Here is an 18,810-nt window from a genome sequence, read left to right as displayed (position 1 = left end):
TCTTAGAGGTTCCATAGATGGTTAAGGCGGAATATTTTACATTCTTTTATGGTATGCAATGGGTATGCCTTTTAATACCTTCCATTATATCCAAACCAGTGAAAAATGTAGACTACAAAACTCTTTGTCCTTTCTGACAAAAGATGTCTTCAGAATAAAAATAGTTGCAGAAATCCTTATTAGATTATTTAAGGGTGAATGAATGCTGAAGTGCCTTGATGTATTTTGCAGTTTATAGTATCCTGAAGGAGCTGTACTGAAGGGGGTGAAGATTCATTGTACAGGTAGTCCAGGACTTACGACGATCCATTCAGCAACAGTTCAAAGTTACGATGGTACTGAATGCTGGTTATGACCAATGCTTGGAATTCTAGCCATCCCAGCATCCCAAGGTCCCTTAATTGCAATCTGGGCATTTGAAAACCAGCTGGCATTTATGACTGGTTGCAACACCCCACTATCACGTGATTGCCATTTGCAATATTCACTGCTGACTTCTGCAGAAAGTCAATTGGGGAGCCGGCAGGGAAGTTACAAGTGGCTCTGATAAGTCACCCCCGCCCGTGCTTCCTCCCCCAGCGCCCTCCACTTGGGCTGTGCTGACCACTCATACACCCCTGTGCATCTTCCCAAACATTCCCGAACCTCCCTTACTGCTTGTGCAGCCCTGCTCAATCCTCTATGAGCCTTGCCGCATCTCACTCCCTCAGGCCTCAATATACCTCCCTTGTGTAGCCCCCCTCCCTTCATGCACACTTCCCTATCCTCATTACACCTTCCTCATGCTGCCATGCACCCTCTCTGACCTTTGCAGAACCTCTCTCACACTCTTGCCACTCTCCTTGAGCCTTGCCAGGTCTCCCTCGTGCATCTCTGTGCATCCATTGGCACTCTTCTCCTGCCTGCCAGCCTGTTTGCAAGCTGCCTGGAACTCGCATCTTCCTGCCAGCTTCCCCCACTGATCTGTTTGTGGGAAGCCAGCAGGAGGTTGCCTCATCTAAGAACTGTGGGACTTGGTTAACTGTGGCAACCAGGACTGCTGGAGTGTCATCACTAAGTGATGTGGCCATTCTTTGTGACATAAATTCCGGTTCCAATTGCCATCATAAGTCGTATTCTATACCTTTCTCCCACTTTCTCCTGAGACAGGCCTAAGGGGGAGGAAATGATGTTACTGCCTAGGGGAGGAGATACCTCCATTACATTTTGGGATAATGAGCCCAAAAGAGAACTCAAGGGGTAAAAAGTTTGAATAAAGGAGTGAGAGGCTAAATTAGATAACTTGGTTATAAGTATTATTGCTTGTTGTATGAATTTCCACCACATTTTTGTCAACCCCCAGGTGAACTAGGTGCCTTGTGTCTGCTGTGGAAAAAGGAGCCAAAGAATTGTAGAATGGGACATACTGTAGGGGAGGTGCTGTTGAGAGTGGGATCTTACATCTGGAACGTTCTAGTCCTTTTGTCTTAAGTAATAACTTTAAGAAACTTAATTGGCCTCTACTGTATTCTATTGTTTCAGAAATATCCAGGAAAACATGAATCCAGAAGATGAGGTAGATGAGTTTCTGGGTCGTGCAATTGATGCAAGAAGTATCGACCGGTTGCGTTCAGAGCATGTTCGCAAGTTTCTGTTAACGTTCAGGGAGCTTGATTTGGAGAAAAAGGTATGTAAGGATTGTATGGGTCTATGAAATCCCCTAGCAAGAGCCAAACTAGATATCAGGGCAGCAAATTGGTGTGCTTAATCATAGTTCTGTGTAAATTCATATGAACGTCCAAAAGAGGTACCTAATGGAATATTTAGAACCTCCTTCTATTTGAAAACAAGAGTTTTATCTCACTAATGCTATTGATTTTTCCCCCCTCAAAATAGTCATTTTCAGTACACAAATGGATGCAAAATTGAGAGTGATGAAAGTGGGACAGTTCAACACTTTAGGCATTTATACTGTAAATAACAGTTCTCTACTTGACCATCATAAACCACATGCATACATATATACATGTATGAATGTATTGTATGTATTATTGAAGTTTTGCCACAAAGTAAAAACAATACAAACATTAAGTTAAAGATAAGAGAAATAGAGAATGGCAATAGCAAAGTGAAAAATAAATTAAGAAAAGAGATAGAAAAGAAGGAAAAAGAAAAAATAATAATAAAGTAATAGGTCCAGTCTTCTTAACAACAGTCATAAATACATTTATATTTTGCTTTCTCTGTCTGAGGTTACAGAATTTTCCTTTCTATAATCTACTCATTCTAATAATAAAAATGCATAAATCATCCATTCATTTTTTTCAGCAAAAAATCCATATGGAGTTTCTAGTCAATAATAAATGCAATAGTTGATCGTTCTCTAAGCAAACAAGTTAATTTTGCCATCTGTGCTAGTTCTGTTATTTTCATCAACCATTCTTCCATTGTGGGTATTTTAGACCTTTCTATTTGTGGATATGTAGTTGTCTTGCAGCAGTGATCATATATAAAAATAATTTCCCATTTCAAATTTCGGCAAGAGTTTATACATTACACATCCATCACTTGTACATATAATTCAACTGAAGATTCTGTCCACTGTTGTTCTGTTCCAAAAATCCTATTATCTACCTTAAATCTTTCTCTTAACTGTGCATACAAAACCCATTAAAAATTAAATCCCTCCACAACCAGTTCTCTTGAGCTAATCTTATATTCATTATGTTCTTGTTATAACATCTCTCAATAGGTTAACCATTTCTATGCTCTTTCCTATAAAATGCTTTTGGGCTGAAACCCATAAAGGCATTTGTGATCACAGAATGTTTATATCTATACCATTCTCTCAGTATTCTAATATTCTAACATAATGTCCCAAAGGTGCTTTCTTTCAAAAGGCAATTGGACTTCCTTGTTTTGCTTGAAGACGTTTCGCTTCTCATCCAAGAAGCTTCGTCAGTTCTGACTGAATGGTGGAGAATGTATGGATTTATATTCCTTGCAGTCATCTGGTTGTTAGCCCTCTTCCTGAGTTGTTGAGGCCACTTGGAGGTTTATCTGTGCTCTCAGGATCACCTGAATCCTGTAGTCAGCCATTTTTTTCTGGAAATCTGTTCTCACCGTTTGAAGGGTGCATAGCTAAATGTCCTTGGAGACCCTGCAAATGGTGTGGGAGTATGAAAAGAGGTCTTTGTCTATTATCCACAAAGACTTTTTGCAAGGCAAAAATCACCACTGGTCATTGTTCACAACTGTAGTGCCATCTCTGCGATTTTAGACACAGCTGGTCTGCCATAGAACCTCACCTGGAAATGTGGTCCTCATGACCATCCACAAGATTTAGGCAAACACGTATTTCAAGACTTGGATATGTTATTTTCACATCTTTTTAAGCTTCATTCAAATAATTTTTTAAAAAAATTGCCTCAGCAACTAGAAAAAAGTTACTTTTTCATGTTGGCAAAAAGTGTATGTTGCGAACAGTCTCTTTTCAGTATAGATAATGTTCAGAAAGTTTTTGAAAGAGGTGGTCTTGCATTAAATATAATTGGCTTATGACTTTTTACCTTCTTTCCCAGTAGTTCAGCTATCTATAAAGATGATTGTTTCAGAAATCCCTGCTATCAATCTGAAAACCTTTTTATCAGTGTCCAGAGAACCTTACAGTTTAGTTAATACAGCAAGCCAAATTTGGTAAGAAGGACTTGTAATAAAAGGCTATTAGTGGCTCTTATAAAATTGCTAGATTTCAATTTATAACATCCTTGACTCTACAGCTGGTGGGTCTGGGATTCAACAACATCTAGTAGGTCATAAATTGTTGCCAATGAATGGGAGTTTTCAGGGTTTTTTTAATGAAATGGTTTCTTTCATTACAGTATTCCAAACAGGTGGATGATCGATTCGGTGCATATGTGGCTTGTGCTTCCCTAGTCTTCCTCTTCATTTGCTTTGTTCAGATAACAATAGTGCCACAGTAAGTAGATCTTTGTACATTTGCTTATCTTATATCTATTTATTGTCTGTCTGTGTTTGACTTTATTGCACTAAAGCAAGATTGTGTAGCAACTAGTGGCCCTGACATCCTTTTTATGGTTCTTAAAAACTCCACTACCTTTTCTACTAAATCTCAGTGGAACAGTTGTCCAAAATGACCAGCAGAGTATCTCATCATTTTAGCATTTAATATGTATAAAGAAAGGGACGCGGTGGCTCAGTGGGTTAGGACGCTGAGCTTGTCGATCAGAAGGTCGGCAGTTTGGCGGGTCGAATCCCGAGTGCCGCGTAACAGAGTGAGTGCCTGTTACTTGTCCCAGCTTCTGCCAACCTAGCAGTTCGAAAGCACGTAAAAATGCAAGTAGAAAAATAGGGACCACTATGGTGGGAAGGTAACAGCGTTCCGTGCGCCTTTGGCGTCTAGTCATGCCGGCCACATGACCACGGAGACGTCCTTGGACAAGCGCTGGCTCTTTGGCTTTGAAACGGAGATGAGCACCGGCCCCTAGAGTTGGAAACGACTAGCACGCATGTGCGGGGGAACCTTTACCTTTACCTTTATGTATAAAGAAGGGCAGGTTGCATTTTAAAACGAGAATTATAACTGATAAATTATAAGAATTGTAAAAGTAGGAACAGATCACAGATAGGTAGAATCAAACTTGGAGTTCTTGGATATGGTTAGAAGGGCACTTACTTTTCTAGGCTGCCCTATCTATGTTTCCTGGTAAAATACATGGGAAAATCCCATTGGAGGAAAATTCCAAATTAGGGTTAGGGTTATGTTTACAATTTTAACACTAATCTTTAATTTATTTCAATTTTTAATTTTAATTTACTGTACAGAGACCTTTAATTTTTTTTGTTGTTAGCCGCCCTGAGTCCCTCGGGAGATAGGGCGGGATATAAATCCCATTAATAAATAAATAAATAAATGAACTCATAGAGCAAAATGGACATCACCAACGAATTTGGAGGTCTTGCATATGGTTAGGAGGGCACTTACTTTTCTAGGCTGCCCTATCTATGTTTCCTGGTAAAACACATGGGAAAATCCCATTGGAGGAAAATTCCACTTAGGGTTAGGGTTAGGTCACCATGAACTCTTAGAGCAAAATAGACATCGCAAACAAATTCAGAGTTGTTTGGTATGGTTAGGAGGGCACTTACTTTTCTAGGCTGCCTTATCTATGTTTCGTGGTAAAATACATGGGAAAATCCCATTGGAGGAAAATTCCACTTAGGGTTAGGGTTAGGTCACCATGAACTCTTAGAGCAAAATGGACATAACGAACGAATTTGGAGGTCTTGCGTATGGTTAGGAGGGCACTTACTTTTCTAGTCTGCCCTCTCTATGTTTCCTGGTAAAATACATGGGAAAATCTCATTGGAGGAAAATTCCACTTAGGGTTAGGTCACCATGAACTCATACAAAAAAATGGACATCGCCAACGAATTTGGAGGTCTTGCGTATGGTTAGGAGGGCGCTTACTTTTCTAGGCTGCCCTTTCTATGTTTCCTGGTAAAACATATGGGAAAATCTCATTGGAGGAAAATTCCACTTAGGATTAGCGTTAGGTCACCATAAATTCATAGAGCAAAAGGGACATCGCCAACAAATTCGGAGGTCTTGCGTATGGTTAGGAGGGCACTTACTTTTCTAGGCTGCCTTATCTATGTTTCCTGGTAAAATACATGGGAAAATCCCATTGGAGGAAAATTCCACTTAGGGTTGGGGTTAGGTCACCATGAACTCAGAGAGCAAAATGGATAAACATTGCATTTTTTGTTTTTGTACTTTGTGGCAAAAAATTGCTTTATAAAACCCAGCTGAAGGCCTAGGACTAGGGTGACGGCGCACCTGCAAACAGAGAGACTTCTGCGTGGCACGTGTGCCATAGGTTTGCCACCTCGGGTATAGGGTCTCCTGCTTGATCAGGGAGTTGGAATAGAAGACTTCCAAGGTTCTTTTCTACTCTGTTAGTCTGTTAAATGAAATCTGCTTCAGCTGAAGCTCTCCAAGAATGCGTCTCCTACCTTATCCGTGAAATTTCTCAGGACTTTTAACTATCACTGTGAATTCTTGTGCTGAACCACAAAAGGCAGAACTGGTTCAAAAAGCAGCAGTAATCAAAGCTGTATAATTTACATTTTAGAGTGCTTCATCTAGGATAACTAAACATAAATCAGATGAAGCTTGCAGCTAAAGTCAGGCCGATCTCTGCACTGAATATATGATTAAAAGGGATTAATGTGCTTCCTTCTGGATGAGCTCAGCATCTTGGAATCTTTATATCACAGATATGTGATTTTCATTGAATGAAAACTTTCATTGGATTTTTATAAAAACTGCCCCAGCCATAATGAAAACATGAAAATTTGCTATTTTTCTTCTGAGTACTCCCAACCATCTTATGTAGTGCTGAAAATGTTTCCTGAGCATTTATTGCTCAGATAAGGTTTGGAGAATCCATTTTGTCAAACAAACAAAGTAGAAATGTGTTTATAATTGTTTTTTAAATATGTTTCTGGTTGTTAATGTATTAATAAGTGCCCTTATGTAAAATAGCATCTTTCCTGTGGTAAGATGGGTGGTTGGTTGGTTGATTGGTTGGTAGGTAGGTAAGTAAGTAAGTAAGTAAGTAAGTAAGTAAATAAATAAATAAATAAATAAATAAATAAATAAATAAATAAATAAATAAATAAATGAAACACATATTGTCATGGTTCTGATTAAAAAACACATCAAAGAGTACTGCATAATTAATTATTCTAAAAAGTCTGTAATGAACAGAAACGGAACATTGGCACTCATGGATGGATGCCAGAATCTGAATTCTCCTCCCCTTGACATACCACCTCATACAGAATTACCCTCCCTTATTTACATGTCATGAGTCACATTTTCCAATTAATTTAACATACAAAGTTTCACTTCCCTTCTGAAGCGGCTATCCCTTATCTTGTCAAAACATCCGGTTGCATTTCACCCTGGCTTTTGTGATTGAAAACCAAACAGTTAAAGCAAAAGGCTGCCTCTTATATTGTCAATGCAAAAACATGTCAGTGTTTGCAGCATTGACACATATTGACACAGCCATATTACATTAGACAATAAATTAAACCTCTTGGCCACTGAGCCACAGGAATTGCTGGCGAGCCCCCCCCCCACTCACCGTAGCGCTGCCACATGGGCTAGTGGCCCTGTATGTGCATGCATGGGGGTACTAGCATTGCCAACAGCATCACGCGGGTGCTAGCGGCCCCTTTGCGCATCCGTGTGGGCAGCAGCAATCCGTTCATGTGTGCACGTGGGCACCAGCATGCCACTGCAGTGTGCATGGTGCATTTGTGTATGCACACACTTAACACCGCCATCATGTGTGCATTTCCCTGCTACTCCCTTTCCTTCCAGGCCGCCAAGCTGGAAAGGTTGTGGAGCTCTGCTCTAAATAGTGAAGGAATGAGGGGATTGTGGGCACAAAATGCAGTGACCCCCAAAATGGTTTATAGGATTGACTGTGTTGCTGAAGTGATAGGGGAATAGATGCTTTATGGCACTGAATATGAGTTGAAGGAGGCTTTGAAATTTAGTGGCGCTTTTTTTTTTTTTGCAAATTTTGCAGTAATCATTCCATTATAATCAGCAGGAATGCCAGGAAAGTGGTGAATAAATTAGCAAGTGGAAGTGGTCTCTGTAGTCAAAAAAGAGTTTGAAACCCTGCTGGCTTTCACAAGGTTAGCCTTAATGTTCCTGAGCTTGATAATCATTGTAATTGAATTATGGATGAGGTTGCATGGCAGGAGGAATGCAAGCCTGCTCGGTTTGTGGGTTTGATACATAATAAGTCAGAAAAATGGTCAAGATAAAATGTACACTCATATATGGTAATGATGTTCAAAACTGAAATGGCAGATAACTCTAAATAAAAATCTAATTATAGTTTAGCTCCAATGGTCATTAGAAATGCCTCTGAAGGCAGCAGACTTGCTGGTGGCACATAACCAGTGCTTTTTTTGTAAAAGAAAAAGGTGCCGGAACTCACACACGTCATACAAGCCACCTTGCCTACCCTACAAGGTTCCGTCCAAAAAAGGTGCTGGAACTCCGTTCTGAGCGTTCTATGAGAAAAAAAGCCCTGCACATAACCACTTTGTACATTTGCTCTGGTGTCCTTTCGACTTTCTACAGGCATTTTTTTCAGAGTAGGGAGACCAGAAGGAAGAATGATGGAGAAATAGGAATATTGCCAGCTTGCCCAATATTGCGTGTGCTACAAAGAATTTGTGCATGACACCAGCAAGATACTGCAATAAAGTAACGTCTAATGGGATATATACAGGCAGGTTTCTTGCCTCTACAATACTTCAAAATGTGTTGTTGAATTATTATCCCTAGTACCCCTGCCATTTATCATACTGGCAATTCTTGCTGCAGATACTTCTGTAATGGAAAGCATATATGAAATACCAAGGAGAATGGTATTGACGTCTCTAACCTGATTCTTGCTGATTTAAGAAATCCAGCAAATGACTTTTCCCATTCTCTTAATTACATTATGGAATTCATGAGACAGTCTTTCCCTTCCCATCTCTTTGAATCAAATCCCCTTTGTTTCTCTTTTAAACTGAAGATTACTGCACAGAGCTGAGGTGTGCTAGGGAAGCTGTGTTGAAGGTGCACCTGTTATCTAAATTATAAAGTTGTTATTCGTATCTCAAGGAAATTGCCCCCGTGTACCAGAGCAAAGCAATTGTGCGTGTGGTGGGGAAGGGTGTTATATCACAGAGAAAGTCTGAAATACTGTTTTTTCCCCCAACTTAGTTTCCCTAAGTCAGCAGGAAACCGTGCCCACCCCATTGCTGGCAATGGGGGAAAAGCTCCTATACGTCGTGTGACGTCACGTGACGTTGCGAGTTTGACATGTCTGCCCGAAGTTATCCTTCTTTGAAAATGTTTTTGAAGTGGCTGACAGACCACTCAGAGACAGCAGGCTTAACTTCAACTGGGTTATTCAGAATCGGACAAACAGGTGTTAGGCTTTCGTTCTTTTATAGCCGGCAGCCGGCCGGTTAGTCCAATCAGTGGCCGTTCTTCTCCCGCCGGGATTCCAGAGCCAATCCGCTGTAGGCTGTGTTTGACAGCTCCATCGTCCGCATGGCTGGGCGCGTGCGTGGTTCCGTGCCTGTGTTGACAGCGGAGAGCTGTCAACTGGCTGCACCTGCGCCTTCGCTGGGGAGGTTTTGACAGCTGTCAAAACTCCCGCGTGTTCGGCTGTCATGGTGTTTACCTCACGACTAATACAACTGTTTTAACTATTTAACGTTAACGATCTTACATATAATACAGTTTTGAAGATGAATCTATAGTAGAAAATCTCCCATCACTAAAATTGAAGCTCTGGTAAAGCAAGGAAATGCAAAGCCACACGAATGTGGACTTCAAGTGTACATTGGAGAATTTGAAACAGGAACTAGAAACAGTGTCATATTTGTTGGGCGCAGAGACATAAAGCATTCTTTTGAATAGTCTCTTTTTGCCATGTTTTGTGGTAGAAAATTTTGTTTTATCAGAATCCAAGTGATTTCATGAGATTAAAGAAGAGGTGAGTTATTAAAGGAGGTCATTTTTCTCTGAAGCTTACTAATAGAGGATAACATTTGTACTGTAGCTTAGAGTTGATTTGTGGAGTTCTTGGTGCTCTCTGAACTTGAATATTGGAAAATGAAACATCTGGAAGAAAACAACCAAGCTCAGAGGACTCCACATTTCTGAGCCTGCAAATATAATACGGTTCTGAAGAAACTTGGGTGCTGAGTAAAGCTAAGAGAGATAAACAAGATTGGGCTATTGGAAATAGAGAGCGTGCATGGTTAGAAAATGTTTTTGACCAAGAGAAATGAGGGAGGCAAACCAAAAGCAGTAACACTTTCAAAAACACCTATTAGGTTTTTTTAAAGCCCTGAGAGCACTAACACAGTGTTCTCTACCAGCCTGCTACCGGCCCTGCAGAAAAGGCAGGGACAACCCCTTTACAAACGGCAAGAGGCTGGAATTACGCCTGCCAAATTTATAGCTACAAAAACAAACAAGACACGAACCAAGAAACAGGAGCTTTAAGAAACATGAACCAATGCGAGCGGTTGCCTTCCGCAAACCAGCCCTCCCAGACATTCCCCTTATATAGAGTTCAGGGCGTGGCTTCTCTCTGCTTCCTTCCAAGAAGCCCCATTGCCTTCCTCTGTTTACTCCTAATTGACTACCTCCTGCGTCGGGCGTCCTTGAACAGGGCCAGCTGTGGGTCATCTTCATCCACACTGTCAGGCTCACACAGCTGGGTCTCCGTGGTGACCAAGTGGGAGGGGCCTGGCTGAGGGCTCTCATCAGCAAGATCTTCAACCCCCTCAGCAAGGTCTTCAACACCCCCCTCCTCCTCTGAGTCGTCCGACCCAACTGCCGAACCCACAGGCTGACCCTGAATCACAACACACAGTACCCCAAGGAGAACCAGCTAGAACTCACTTTTCTGAAAACTAAAATCATGGCATTTGCCAAAAGGCTCAAGGGCTACTCTTGGAAAATAAATGGCCACAAGATCAAGCAGTTCTCCTCTTTCAGATACCTGCAACTAGTCTGTTATTCTGTCAGCAGTAGGAAGGCCACAGGGACTATGTTGTTGAAAATGCACAGAAGGGTTCGTCTGCTATCCTTTAATTCCTTAGGATAAAAAATGGCTACCATAGTATCATTATTAGCCTTCTCATTCTTCTCTACTATCCTCTCTTATTGGTATCATCATTATGATTATTATTACTCTGTTGTTTTGCATCATATACACTTAGAGCTTCCTTGTGTGTCTAATCTCACTTGGGCCAAATAAAATATTCTATATATCTGCAGTATTCAAATTATTGGAAGCCACGTCAGTGGTACAACTTCTGTATAGTGCCCAGCTAGGGCCCTTCTCCAATTTTGCACCATTGGAGCTTGTATAACTGAAATTTTTAAAAGGAGCCCTTCAAGTCCCAAATTGTGTGTCTAATGCCACCCTGCAAGTAGAAACGGGCTTCATGAAAGTGGAGACGAGAGGCCGGGTGACCATACTCTGCTATTGGTCCTTTTTCCCCACCTTGGCCTTGCCCCATTAGCAATGAGTGATGATTTTCAATCCACATGGAAACCAGGCAGTGGCAATTAAAATCTCATCCTTGGGTTTCTTGAGAGGTCTTCTGCTCAGGCCAAAGCACTCATTAAACAGTATGTAGCAGATACAGAGCACCAATTGGATCTAACCTTTATTGCCAGTGAATCCAAAGAGGGACTCTGTCTCCCCTATATACATTATCTAGATAAACTTGAAATCCCTAAGCACTGGAGGTTGCTGTCCTGGCATGACAAAACATGGCAAAAAGAGACTATTCGCCTCAGTTTTCCTTGAAGGCCGATACAAGAAGATTCCTTACTTGAAGAGAGAATGCCTTTGTGATTCGGGAAACACAAAAACAACAGGGCATTATGTTTCTCCAATGCCTGTATTATAGAGATATCCATACTAGACTTATGTCACCATTACTGCATAAATATCTAGGGCACACAGGACAATTCCACACCTCCCTGCGGCTTACATACATTGTTGTCAGGTTCTGCACAACAGTGCTCAAAATTCATTGGATGATGACCTATGCCAGTGATGGCGAACCTTTTAGAGACTGAGTGCCCAAACCACAACCCAGAACCCACTCATTCATTGCAAAGTGCCAGGGGTGCATCAGCAATGTGGTGCCCTCGGGGGGCGGGCAGGGAGGCACTTCTGAGTGCTGCCTCTGGCACGCAAAAACCAGGGGCGCAAAAATGGGCCACCATGCTGCAAGGCGCTGATACAAGGCGCTGCACCATGCAAGAACGGGGCAGGGCTAGTGAGTATCATGCAGGCACTAGCCCCAATCCATTTGCAGCACATGCATGCTCACAGCCCCATGCACGCACGCATGCAAAATGCTTCCCCCTCCCTTTTCTTCGTCCACCAATTGATAATGGTTGGTGACCTCTGCTCTACCACCTCTACTTGAGCTTGCTAGTCGGCCGCTTCGCCTCCTTTGTGCTGGGCAGGGCTCCTGCTCTGGGTGGTGGCGGCCTGATGGACCTGCTGCTGCCAGTAGTGGTGCGCGTGCCAACAGAGAGGGCTCTGAGTGCCGCCTCTGGCACACGTGCCATAGGTTCGCCATCATTGACCTATGTCATCAATCAAACTTAATGGGGACCTAGTTTGTCTATTAAAGTACTATGTAATTTAACTTTTTATGCTTTCTTACTCTTCTAATGCTCCCACCCCTTCCTTTTAGATACCTTTTAGACATACAGGTATGCATATACTTTCTGTTTTAATATCTCTTAGTTTTTGGTATTTTTATTTTTCCCCCTTATTTTTAGGCTTTAATGTATCTTCTGTGCTATTTGATTGATTGTACCTCACCCATATTATGCCGATCTGTGATGATAATAGAGATTTAATATGATGTATGGATAATGCAAGCTGTAGACCCACCTGACTTTGTTTTCTGGTTTCAGCTCGGTGTTCATGCTGGCGTTTTACCTATCCTGTTTTGTGATATTGACCACACTGGTGTTTGTTTCAGTCATTTACTCCTGTGTAAAGGTGAGTTGATTCCCGTTGCACTGTTTTAATTAATTGTCCTTAAAATTCTAAACCAGGAGCTTGGATGGAAAAGGGCTACACTAGGGAGTAACATATTAGGAACCATATGTCAAACAAGAGGAACAATAGAAAAGCAGTGGAGGAAGTCAAGTGTTAAATTCTGATTAATTTTAAACATAATTTAATTAATTAAATCTGTTAATATAACTACTCCCCAAGTACTTAATAAATGTTCCCATCACAGCTCAGCAGCAGTTTTTCAGATGGATTTTGTGGAGTGAAAGTCATGTTCTAAAACAAGAAAATATTGAAGTGATAGGGGATTATATGTCCCATACTTGTAAATTAGCAGAAGGTTGATTTTAAAATTGGAAATTTCTTTTGATCTTAAAATGGGATGAAGACAATAGGAAATCGTGTTCCTCAAATTTGAGAACAGTATTTTTCAGTGAATGTCTGATAGGTTAGAAACAATGTCCATCCTATTGGAACATCAATTCACATGGTTGGGTACTGTACTACTGTTGCCATATTTGGGGCTGAAATTCAATAGGATTTTTAATATAACTTCAGAGGAAAGATTGCATTTCAATAATTCATTTCTTTTCTTTTTTTGCATTTAGCATTTATCAGGATACTTAGAACTGTGCATGGGGAATGGCCAACATAAATATACAGTATTGGAAAGATAAACCCCTGGTTTGCACCATTGCTGATATACTTTGCTTACCAACATTTGACTTTTTAAAAAATTGAAAGTCCAGAAAGAAGGCTTTAAAGCAATTTGGTCTAATTTGGGGAAAATGTTTTATGTATAATATAGATTTCCAGGCCTTTAAAATTTTATATCACATTATTATCATTGTTGTATGCAAGCATACATTTGATTGGTTTGATAAAGCACAAAATTATATGTTCACACAAGTAATAAATAGATATACGTGTCCGTATATCATCCTTCAATGGGATGCGGTGGCTCAGTGGGTTAGGACGCTGAGCTTGTTGATCAGATGGTCAGAAGTTTGGCGGGTTGAAGTTTGGCCGCCTAGCAGAGTGAGCACCTATTACTCCTCCCAGCTTCTGCCAACCTAGCAATTCGAAAGACATAAAAATGCAAGTAGAAAAATAGGGACCGCTACGGTGGGAAGATAACAGCGTTCCATGCGCCTTTGGTGTCTAGTCATGCCTGCCACATGACCACGGAGGCGTCCTCGGACAAGCGCTGGCTCTTCGGCTTTGAAATGGAGATGAGCACCAGCCCCTAGAGTTGGAAACGACTAGCACGCATATGCGGGGGAACCTTTACCTTTTTATATCATCCTTCAGCATGACAGACTTCAGGCTAAAAACTACATAGGCAGTTGACTTTAGCCTGAAGGGCACTAAAGCCACCCTTCCTTCCAAAGTCTTCCAAAAATACAAATCTTTGCATCTGATGATGCCATCAGTCAATATAGCCTGGGGTGCCATATATCCTTGACTGGCACCATCAGTCCCTTCATTTTTGTCTGCGGTACAAAACATAGCCAGAACATAAATATTCTGATTTTCTTTCCAAGGAGAAAAATGTCAGCAGAAAACTGTTAACTTTGGCTAACATTAGCTAATGAAAGACCCAGTGACAAATCTAACAGTTAAAATTATGAACTTTCCAGCTCCTTGATATGTTAACTTAAATGCTTAGACTCTGAACTGTTGTCTGAGTATCCAAAAGCATTCTGATGTAGAGACAGTCCTGATAGTGACCTACTCTGAATCAACTGCTGCATTTCTGAGACAAGCACCCATTTCCCCTGCCCAGGTCTTAACAGAACTCATGGTTTGCTGCCTTCATGTGTCTCCCCCCCCCCCCGCCGCTTCTTCTTGCATATTCTTCCATATCTTTGAATCAGACAGTGCCAAACCTTGGAAGGCATTGTTGGCCATTTAACATTTTCCATTAAACATTTCCATCCTAAATTATTATTGTTCTCTGCAAGGTCTACTGCTTCATGAAATTATATTTCTCCTTCATTGGTATGATGAATTTGATTTATACTTCCTATATAGTGTGTATTGTGTAGTGGGTCCGACGCAAGAGAGACGCCAGCCGGTGTGTGAGTTCAGCTCTTTATTGGAAGGGGAAGTGAACTGGGGAATGAGGGCTACCTGGCCTCCTTATATACCTGGCCAGGTAAGCTAACAGCCAATGGGGTTGGCCCTAGGTTTCCCGCCGAAACTGTCCAGGCCAACGCCCCCTGATGGCTGTTGCTATGCAGATGCCTGCATACATAACAGTGTGTTTTGCTCAATTATGCAATTTTGAAAAATTGTTACCAAATGATCAAATGACAGGCAGTTAGGTTCTTGGATAGATACAAAAAGTGATCTCTTTTCCAGGTTTAAAGTATTATGTTTTCAAATGTCCATCAGTCAGCAAGAATCATAAATATATCACCATTTATTATTATATTTATTGTTTTTTTAAATCCTCAAATTATGTCCACAATTGAGTCCAAAATTTCTGTTGCTGAGACAGTTGTTAAGTGAGTTTTGTCCCATTTTACGACCTTTCTTGTCACAGTTGTTAAATGAACCACTGCAGTTGAAAATTCAGTAACATGGTTGATAAGTGAATCTGGCTTCCCCATTAACTTTGCTTGTCAGAAGGTCACAAAAGGTGATCGATCACATGACCCCGGGATACTGCAACCGTCATAACTATGAGTCAGTTGCCAAGCATCTGAATTTTGATCCCTTGACCATGGAGAGGCTGCAGTGCTTATAAGTGTGAAAAATGGTCATGTCACTTTTTTCAGTGCCGTTGTAACTTCGAATGGTCAGTAAATGAACTGATGTAAGTCAAGGACACCTGTATTTCATATTTGACTTGTTTCAGAGTTCATTGGTAGTTTGGGGGTAGTGACATTGAAGTCCAACACATCTAGAAGCAACCAGATTGGAGAAGATTTACCTATGCGGCTTAAAAAATGCTCCTGTATTTAAGGGAGGTGTCAGTACTTATAAGAAGTGCTGATAATACCAGTAATCCTGGACTTATGACTACAGGTGGGACCGGAATTTCCATCATAGATCATTGCAGTTGTAAATCAAATCAGACACAATTTTGCATTTTTTTTACGATGGTTGTTAAGCGAATCACTCACCGGGGTCATTAAGCAAAAAACATGCTTTTAAAATGCAAAGCCATTCTTCCAAGGAGCACCTTTTTGCCAGGAATCAATAAAAAATGGTCACATATCACGATCACTTGACCACGGGACATTGCAGCTGGCCATACATGTGACCGGGTTGCCAAGTGCGCAAATTGAGACCAGATGAACATGGGGAGGGTGATGGTCATAAGTGCGAGGAACGGACTTTTTTCAGCACTGTGGTAACTTTTCAGCACGGTCTTCACTTTGAACGGTTTCTAAACAAATGGCCGTAGGTTGAGGATTACCTGCAATTTTGTTTTCAGTACAATGCATAATTTATTTCTGCCATTATAAAATGGAGTGGTATTTCACGGTGATTCATCCATAACAGTAAGAGCTGCTGTTGTGCTATACTCTTAGTTTAACCACAAGAACACTGTCAAATATTATTGCTGTTTCTATTATCACCATCTTCATCATCACCGTTAGCAGTATGATACTGCGTTATGCTGTGTCTTATACCAGATTCTTTTACTGTATGTCTCCTTTCCAATCTGTTCCTTTGCCTGTGCTAGAAAACACACAGAAATTCTTTGTATTGGGTGCTGGGGAGAGTAGCAACTTAAAAATAGTCAACATTACTGGGGATTGTTTCACCCTCTCTCTTTTTGTAAGAGTTGCCAGCAAATCCATGTTTCCTATCCTCAAAAGTTTCATAATTATGTTTGTGTTTGAAGGAAGCTAAAGTCCTTCTCTAAGTGCAAAGTGGGTGTGTGTGATGGGTTAGCCCAGGGGTCGGCAACCTCGGCTCTTTTATGACTCGTGGACTTCAACTCCCAGAATTCCTGAGCCAGCATAGCTGGCTCAGGAATTCTGGGAGTTGAAGTCCACGAGTCATAAAAGAGCCGAGGTTGCCGACCCCTGGGTTAGCCATTGCTAAAAGACTAATTGGGGGATTTTTTTTCCTCCTCTCTTTTTAAAAGAAATTTGCTTAGAAGCTAGTTGATGAAATAATAGTGATGGATATGGGAACTGTTATTTGTCTTTTGTGTTCGGGGGTTTTTTCTCTGGGAATGGCAGTGGAGAGGACTCTGATGAGCTGAAATTAACACCCAGCAGGGAGCTTTTAACTTCTATAGAATTTCTGCATTTGCATTCTAAGCCTAAAGTATCTGTTTGGTCTCCATGGATTTGTGACATTCAAAATGTGTGTGGGAGAGTTGAAAGGGGTGGGGGGAAACACCAAACAAAAACCTAGTGATAGTAAGAGGAACAAGAGGAATGGGGAATGGAAGAGAAAGGAAAAAAGGACCGGTCTAGGCATGCCAGGATAAGAGTCTCAGCACACATATATTTCGGGGAGCCCAAATTCATTTGTCAAAATTCTTTGAACTTTATTAATTCAAGATAATTTTGATAACTATTGGGCCACTTTTGTGTCTTTGATAATGTATCCATCAATCCTTAGGATGATCAGATTTAGTTGTAGTTTGCTTGAACTATGCCAAAGATATTTCTGAGGTTTTAGGGCATTTTCATGTCTCAGCATCCATATCATCAGTTGACTGTTTTGTTTGCATTTGTTTTCCACCTAACCTTGATCTGCCTTAACCCTTTTTATATAAGAAAAGTCTAAATAGTTGACAACTTGGAAACAGAACAGAATGCTCAAAGTTTTGTAACCATATTCAAGTTGGTATATCTTTCTCACATACTGAGAACAAGGGTGGGCCTGGTCATAAAACATTCCGAATTTTGGATGCCATTCTCTGATTTTCACCTAAAAGCTATTATATTTACCAGGGAGAATGAAGTTATTCAGCAATTATATGTTCCTGCTGCAAAAATTACATGGATGTGGGGAGCGACAGTTGGCCATTAATTCACTCTTAGGCAATTAAATATTAATGCCTATAGCATTTCAGAATACCATATATTTGTACAAAACCATAGTTTTAAATATCTTATTTTCTCCCACTATACAGCTGTTTCCAGGTCCACTCCAGACTCTTTCACGAAAGATTGTTCAGTCCAGGATCAATAACACCCTAGTCGGAGTCTTCACTATTGTATTGGTTTTCCTCTCAGCCTTTGTCAATATGGTATGTTACATTTCCTTTTTCTGATTGAGCTTTATTGTGAATTATTAGTACTACAGAATCTGAAGAGCAAGGCCTCAGTCTTTTCAAAATGTTGTTGTGGATTGGTAATTATTAATAGAAAAAATATAGAATAATCATACTCAGTGTGATTAATTGATTAGATTTAATCTTTAATAAAGAAAAAAATAATTTTGACTTTGAACATACCTTGCCCCAAACTGCTTGTTAGAATATACCACTATATGCACAGGCTATTATGTCTCTTTTGTAACTGACATGTAATTTGATTTTCTTCTTCTTCTTGTGCCATATCCGTTATCGGATGTTGGTGATCGTGTTGGTGATCCTGTTTTTATCAGCAGCCGCAGGAAAAGTGCTGCTGAGTTTTGTCCAAACTAGAAGAATGTTTCCTTTAAAACTTGTTGATATGTATCAATCCTCCATAAAGTTCTCTGCTCCCTGTTTAAAGTCATATAAAGTGTCACCTTTATGTCAGCAAGTTCTGTCTGACAATGCAGTATGGAAAGAAATATTTCCTTTTGTTTGTTCTTAAACTCTCCGCAGTTTATCTTCGATGGAGGGCTCTAGATTTTAAAAGTGTAAGAAAACTCTCCATCTCATGTGCATTTGTATAAAGAACTACCCCTGAAGATATGTATATACTGCGAGATGCAAAGAATGCTGCTTTTTTTTATTAAAGAGTTTTACAAAAAAAGATTTTACAATACATATCCCCAAAACCCACCCACCCCAAACCACCCCCTTCCCCCCCACTTCCCAGAGGGTTATAGGTATAATAATACCTATATATCTATAATAATAAGGGACGCGGTGGCTCAGTGGGTTAGGACGCTGAGCTTGTCGATCGGAAGGTCGGCAGTTTGGCGGGTCGAATCCCGAGTGCCGCGTAGCAGAGTGAGCGCCTGTTACTCGTCC

At 40.7% G+C, this 18,810-nt stretch overlaps 1 protein-coding gene across 1 annotated transcript in view; it reads left to right on the top strand.

Moving 5' to 3' along the window:
• Positions 1-18,810, top strand: part of ADCY5 (adenylate cyclase 5) — a gene marked incomplete at its 5' end in the record, with an annotated part of 252,773 nt that overhangs the window by 217,984 nt on the left and 15,979 nt on the right. Inside the window, 4 exons of the mRNA XM_083377968.1 lie at positions 1,522-1,666; positions 3,861-3,958; positions 12,548-12,635; positions 17,758-17,874. Coding sequence (XP_083234094.1) covers positions 1,522-1,666; positions 3,861-3,958; positions 12,548-12,635; positions 17,758-17,874 — 448 coding nt within the window. The remainder of the gene's footprint in view (positions 1-1,521; positions 1,667-3,860; positions 3,959-12,547; positions 12,636-17,757; positions 17,875-18,810) is intronic.

Source organism: Vipera ursinii (genome assembly GCF_947247035.1).
Source record: "Vipera ursinii genome assembly, chromosome: 1".
NCBI lineage: Eukaryota > Metazoa > Chordata > Lepidosauria > Squamata > Viperidae > Vipera > Vipera ursinii.
Note: the sequence above shows the minus strand (reverse complement) of the source record. Positions and strands in the feature narration are given on the sequence as shown.